Here is a 7,494-nt window from a genome sequence, read left to right as displayed (position 1 = left end):
CACACACACACTCTCTCTCTCAGGCTTGTGACCTGATATGTTTCTTCATTACACTGTTTAGTTTTCACCTTTCAGGTCTTACTGCATTCTTGTTTTCGTGCAGCACCGACTGAAGCGGGCTGTCAGTTAATTTTAACCTTAGGAATGTGAACGCTGCTGGCCTGACCTGCCTTTGTTATAGTTGCTCACACAAACACACAAAAAAGCTGCAGACAGTTTTGGTTTAAGTTCATTTGCAGTGAATTGAAATAAAGAAACTGAAGAAGAGATGCAGATGAGAGAATAAGAAAATCCACTACAGAACTCCTTTTCCAATTTAACTATAGAAGTTATAAAATGAGACCCAATTGGATAATAAAAAACAAAATAACAAAAAGGTATGAATACATATATATTATTTTAGTGAACTTCAGCATACAGCACCTACTGTATTTGTATGAAACACACTGGCTTGTAAGCAAACAGTACCTGTTGCTAAGTTTCTTAGCTTGCTTACCACCGACCTTTGATCTTTCGTGGCCCTCAGGAGATCAGGAAGCTGATGCACGAGAGGAACGACAGCTCCAAGAACGTCACCAAGACCATCATCACCAAGAGGTAAAACATCACAGCAAACTACACACAGATTACACACCACACAGCAGTGCATGTTTTTACACAACGTTTACAAAGAAGAAGCAATTTTAAGATGTTACCTTGGACCCTTGGAAAATGGGCATTTTGCTGTCTTTATAACGACGAACGAAGTGATCAATCAAGAAAATAATTAGCCATTTAACTGATGATGAAAATAATCATAAGTTGTAGCTTGACTAGACTACACTGACAGTTTTAACCAATGTTATTTATTAAAAACTAAAACTGTTTCCAGTTTAAAATGCAGACTTCCTTATGGCACTATTGCCTCTTCATAGCACCGAAGCTCTGCTGAAAGTAGCAGATTTAATGATAAATTAGCAAAGCAACCATTGTTTGAAGCACTGACCAATGCGACTCAACGGGAAAGTGGATTATGCAGCTCGAGTGGATACGTCCTAACACATTTTTTCAACATTACTTTTGGTCTATTTAACTGCTGTGAATGCGAGCTGACTACACAAAAGTGAAAACCTGTTAGTGAGTATTTGATAGTTAAAAGAAAAAAAGTAAAACTAGGAGGTAGAAATATCTAATTTGACAGTTCAGGAGATTAATAAAAAAAGGTCTGCCCCAGCAGGTTAAAAAAACTAATTGATATCACTGAAAACTTAAATTTGTCTGTTCAAGCCATACAATATGTCAATATGTGTGACTTTGTGTGTATGTATAGGTACAGGAACCAGTACCCTCTCCTCGGCCTGCTGAGCGACGACTACCAGGTCACCTCGCCCGTCAAAGAAGCCAAGACCATCGTCATCGAGAGAACTGGAGAGATGATTAAACAGGTAAAAAGAGAGAAAGGGGGAAAAGAAGAGATAATTGAAGTAGACGACCAAATAGAATAATAAAGGAAAACTAGTATTGCTCAGCATACTGCATGGTAAAATATTAGCAACCAGCAGCAGACTCATGGAGGAGTTTGGTGTCAGGAGTCTTTCTCTTTAATCACGTTTGATGCAATGAAACAGCAGACATTGAGCATCGCTGCTGTGTTTGTCATATGATGATGAGCAGAATAATTCTGAGAAACCTGCTGGCACTGAGGCACCATGCTAAATTCTGTCCCTGCTGACTGGTACGACAGACAACTTTCACCAAGTCGCACCACATTCAACACCGACCTAATGAAAGCGGTCCAGAGGTCGCGGTGAGGGTGAGGGATTTCTAGCACTACATAACATACAATACTCTAAAAAAAGTTAATTTTGCAAGATTTAATGAATTATATGAGATGTGACATTAGCAAATGTCCTATGTGACAAGAAGGCTGATGTCTTTTTGCTTCATTGTTTGTCTTTGTTTAACATTGAACTACTGAACACATTTTGTGTCATCAAAAGCAATTTTCTATCTAGGTAATGGCCAAATATCCAATATAGTGATGCATGCGGTGTTTTATGATTACAAAGCTTTAATAGGGCTTTTGTTTATTGGTAAGTACAGTAAGGGGCTGATCTGTAATCAGATGAAATGGTGCCACCTTGTGGTAAAAAGGTGCTTCTGCAGGTATTCAATACTCCTAAATAGGTATTTTGCATCAGGTGATTCACAATTATTTATAAAGAATGTTTGGCATGAATGTGCATGTACACTTGGGATTATGAAAAGTTAGAAATGTAAATTGGTCTTTGACATGTAATTCTAACTCAGCTGACTTTATTCAGACCTTAGGAGTGTCTTTGTGTGCACTGCATATACAGAACATAAAGTCCAATGTAAACTGGCTGATTAAACTGCACTACAGCACTGTCATCTTTTTTGTAACCTAATCTTATGTGTAAGATCAGCCAAAAAAAACAACAAACAAAAACAAAACATTGACATACTTTTTAAATTCCAGTTAAAATACCACTTTAGATAGTTTTCCCATTTCCTGTGTCATAAATGCAGCACAAGGGCTATGTATCATGCCAAACTGCTTAAGGTGCATTGAGTCACTGTAAATGAATTCAAATGTAAATTATTTTCTACTAAAGAGTATGCTGCTGGTTCTTCTTTTTTTCATTTTTAATGTGGCCATCATCTGAAGTGATGCATGTGTAGATTGTTTTGTTAATTCACTTTTGTTTGCACTGTCTGCCAGATTCTGTTTTTAAATACTAACACAAGGAGTCGCTAAAGTCACATTTTCAAATAACTAACATTGAGGCTCATGCCGCGTTCACATCAAATCGGAGTTATCATAATTATGATGTTCTCACTTATTGTAATTACAATTGGAAACTCTGGAACCTCTGATATATTTGACTGTGCACTTAAAAATACAGAAGGTCCAAACAAACCAGCAGCAACCGAGTTCACCTTTCACTGTCCTCAAACCCAAATTGGATGGATATGGTGTCTTGCTGTCATTGAATAGTTTATTCATCCTCAAACAACTAACTCTAATCATTAAAATATCCTGATGACGTGAACACTTACAAGTTGTTATCCCGTATGATGTGAACACGGCATTAAGCCGTTAAGTTATCGAAATCGTTTATTTGAAAGTGAAAACGAGGAAAAGCAAACTGTCACAAAACTGTGTACATCTACGGTGAGTACTGTAGGTAAACGTTTAACCAGGAAGTTGCCCTTAAAGTAACTGTCACCTTGGTTTTCTCTGCATTTCAGTGACAACAAACATTGAATGATGGCCAAAACTTAAGACTGCAATACAAAAACTTGTCTGCCTTCATTTTTTTTTTTTTTTTCACTTTTTAAAGCTGACTAAACATTTTGTACAAAATGTACTGACTGTACCTGTGTTTTGTTTTTAATTCAAAACAGGAAATCATTACAACACCTTAAAGACACACTGCTTCTCTCTGACAGGAATGATTGAACGACAAGAAGACCCAGACGTCACCCCCCTCCCCCTTCCCTACCCCCTGCATGCACCTCCCCCTCCCCTGCCCTCCCTCCCTCATCCTCAGGGCTCCTAGGGTTGGTGGTGGTTGAAATCCCCCTCTCCCCCCCACCTAAATTTAAGATCAGTGATTCAGATCTTGGGTTTGACCAAATTGAGCTTTTCTGGGGTGACTGTTTTATTTGGGCTTTTTATGACAAGAGAACAAATAATCAAAGACCAAATCTTCTCAGAAAATGCTACAGCCTGTTGGTTGTGCAATGGATTAAGGTGGCAGTAATGAAGCAATCATGACAACTGGGAACTGGGCGAGATTTGAGCTGAACAGTGGGCCATTTTATTGAAAAATCTGAGCTGAGATGATGTACTATTTGGTTTGCACAGACAAGTAACAAGTGAGCTTGACTAAGTTACTAAAGTTTCAAGGTTGAAAACAACTGGCCTTTGATTGGCTGCTCTCCATACTGCCTGCAGTAGTCATGTGAGAAACAAAATAAAAATAAATGTGTATGAGGTTGTTTTAAAATAAAGCTCTTTGCTAACATACTCATTTCTAAATTTAACTTTTAATGTCTCGGTCTGATTACTACATTAACATTAAAACATGGCCTTTCGATGAAGAATGTTAACTTGACTATTTTGACCAGATAAATACTAATTTAGCACTCTGCAGTAGGGTTGGGAAATCACGATACATTGCTCAGAATCGAATCACTAAACATGTGATTTTGTCATATACTGCAAGACAATCATCTGTGATTAAGTATGCAACTGAAGAGAAAAACTAAAATTGCTAAATATATGCGAAAAGTATTATTAAAAAAATATAAAAAAAATATTTTTCAGTTTCCTGCTAACTGCAAAAGGCCAAATTGCCAGAAATCAGAACAGTTCAGAGCTAAACATTCTGGAGTAAAAGAAAGTTGCAGCTCCGTCTCAGTATCACAGGAGATAGTATTGTGATATATTGCTGTATCGATTGTTTGTCCCATCCCTACTTGGCAGGTGAGTTTATAGATTACAGTAAGGCTGCATCCAGCTCCACGTGGATGTCGCCTTCCCTTGAATCAAAAGGGGGAATCCCCGAAATGTGAGAATGAGAGATAGCTGCCGAACAAAATGAAACTGATGGGATGTCCCAATTCCATAGTGCATACTCATTCTTAGCAGGTTTTGAATATGCATCCATGGTGTACTGTAAATGACAAAGTGAAGTGTACTCAAACCAGAGAGTGTGCATACTTAATACAGTGTACAATTTGAGCGTGCTGTCACCGTGCACAAAGAAGATAGAGGAGCTGCTCACAAGTGGAAATATTTTTAAATAAATGTGGATGATGGTGAGAGAGCTCCAGAAAACATCTTGGAAATTAACAATTAAAAAGAGTTTATTTAGCAGTGATATTCCATCCAACATTGCACAATAATGGTAAAGTATGTTCATTTCTTAATACTAACTGCTAAAACAGTATAGTATAAGGATTAGTATGTAGTACAAGATATTGAATGAATGGATTTGGGATACACCATGAGTTTCAGTTTGTGAAAAAAAGAGTAATATATTCCTTAGTTCCCTCAGTTTTCCTCCCTATCAGCATGTATCAAAACATTCATGTATCAAAACAGTTCACAGCAAGATGTCGCACAGGGTAGAGGCTGTACACGCTCTATGGCAGGGAATAAATAGGGCTTGTATCACTTGAAATGTAATAGTATACATAGTAGTTCCAATTCAGTGCCTGAGTTTTGGTACCAAACTGTTCTCAGTACCTTAGTTCATAACCAATTGACAGTATTCAAATATGTAAATATCATATTAAAGAATAAATCAACAAGATTCCAAATTTGAGTAAGCATTCAATGTTAACATTCACTATTTGACAGCTGTTGACATATGGTTCTACAGGCACATCGGTCGATACTTGTAAAGTACTAAGGTGCGATACTCAGGCTGACCTATAAATGTAAAGTTATGAATTTGTCATTATCTGATCAATTACAATTCCACACTGTGGAGAAGTTGTGGTCAAAAGACAGAAAGATCTTAAGCATTTTGTTCCATTTATTAATCAGGGCTGTTCAGTTTCAGTTGATCTCTTGCTCACGTGGAACCAAATGCTGCCAAACTTACCAAAAGAGTGCCGTCTCAGCTTCCAGTTGTCACTAATGCACATTCAAAGAAACCTGGTGCCATCTAGCATGTAGCATGAAATCCTCCTCAAAGCCACCACAGCCGTGCTAGCCCAGGGGACGAGGAAGTGGATGTGTTACTATGACTGCTACTCTGCATGTAAATAGTTATATATGTAAAGATATATTTGTAAGATGGGCACGCTCAGTGAATGCTTTTTTCTGATGTAACTGTAGAGCAGCCCTCCTGCATTACAGTTCTGACGAACATTTAAAAAATGTTCGGATTGGGTAGTTTGGTTTACTTTTGTTTTTATTTACCCACTGTGTTATTGTCTTTTCTTTTCTTTTTGAGGTCTTGTTAGCCTGGGTTTGTGCTGTTCACATGTAGCTTTCATCTGGTTGTATATGACGGTGGGATCTGAGTCGGGACTGTGTGATGTCTCACATCCATGAGAAGAAGTGCAAGCTTGCACTCCCTCCCATGGGTGTGATGCATTGAAGAGGGTGGGTGGGGGTGGGGTTTAGGGTTGGATGGTTGGATGTATGGAACTGGAGCATGATTTTATGGGGGTTTTAAGATGGTGGAAGAACATTTTAAAGCACAATATTATGTAAACTGTTTACTGAGTTTACTGGCTGTCTCAGTTCAAGCTTTCTACACAAGGAAGCATGTTGATGGCTTTGTGTCCACTTGGTGCTCTTCTTTAAGGTGCAGCAGTCTGTTTCACTGATACACAGCATGATTGCAGTTCAGAGTAGAAAGCTGACAGAACCAGTCACACTGAATCTTGCCGACTTTACACTGAGGTGGGTTATTTATATTTGGAACAAAAAAAGTTCTTCAACTATTGAACGTTGACAGCCGTTTTCACTTTCCTGCTGCCAATAAAACGACCACATTGTACACATGATAAAGTAGTAAAGATATTATAGTAGTTGCATTTGTACTGGACGCGTATTAAGAGCAATAAACAGATGTAACTTACACAGACAACCAAAGTGATCAGTTGTCTCTCTCTTGGAACAGATTTCCTTTGAATATAGACATTATTTATTTCCTGTCAACAAATCAAAAGCCCTGTTATTACCTATATACTGTATATTTCATAATGCCTACTGAGAGCTTTTTGTATATATTGAACTGACCGTTTGTTTGTTTTTTGGTATATCTGATATTCAGCCTGAACTTGATGACTCTGATTCTCATTTGTGTAGTAATAATAATAATAATAATAATAATAAGTCTTCATGTGTAATCCTAGAAGCTCCTGCATGATTTAGTGCGTCAGGATTAGTTTTAAGTTGTCACTTAATTTGACATAGACATGAATTGTGACTTGACAGGCTGCAGCACCAATTCCTTGCTACTAGAGTAGTTTAAAATGTTTAAAACGTGAAAAAAGTTTCAGCCATACTGCACCGACATTCCCCCTTGATGCTTGATTAACACTGCTAACAGAAAAAAGCTACCCAGTGGACACAAAGTTGAACTTCCGTAGGAAGCCTGTAAAAATATGTTTCTGGGACCTCAAGTGTCTTAGCCAATGTTAGGCCGACGTTGCTGTTTGGATGACAGTATATCATTATCTGGTCAGTTGGTCAAAATCTGACGACTGTGATCATTTTCAAACAGCTTTGGCAGCATCGGACCAATAGTGGCTCTTTGGTTGCCTAAAGAAAGGCCTTCAAATTTGCTTGCTATCTGGGTAATCTGTGAGGAGACCAAATCCTGCCTTTCTTTGCCAGCAGAGAATAAATTGTATGCTGTGCTGAATTAACTGGTTGTAGCTAATCTGCAAATAGATGTGTCTAAATATATTTTCGTAAGCAAACTATTTTCTTTATTCTCCAGTTCAAGAGGATTTGGGCTGCTA

General features: G+C 37.9%; 1 protein-coding gene across 1 annotated transcript in view; it reads left to right on the top strand.

Moving 5' to 3' along the window:
* The window catches only part of pof1b (POF1B actin binding protein), a 26,412-nt gene extending 23,969 nt beyond the window's left edge, over nt 1-2,443 (top strand). Inside the window, exons 11-12 of the mRNA XM_035666795.1 lie at nt 527-597; nt 1,310-2,443. Of these exons, the coding sequence (XP_035522688.1) occupies nt 527-597; nt 1,310-1,484 (246 nt within the window). The 3' untranslated portion in view covers nt 1,485-2,443. The remainder of the gene's footprint in view (nt 1-526; nt 598-1,309) is intronic.
* The last annotated feature ends 5,051 nt before the right edge of the window (nt 2,444-7,494 follow it).

Source organism: Morone saxatilis, unplaced genomic scaffold, assembly GCF_004916995.1.
Source record: "Morone saxatilis isolate NCDOM2014 unplaced genomic scaffold, NCSU_SB_2.0 Contig20, whole genome shotgun sequence".
Classification (NCBI taxonomy): domain Eukaryota; kingdom Metazoa; phylum Chordata; class Actinopteri; family Moronidae; genus Morone; species Morone saxatilis.
This window is presented reverse-complemented; position numbering and strand designations above follow the sequence as displayed.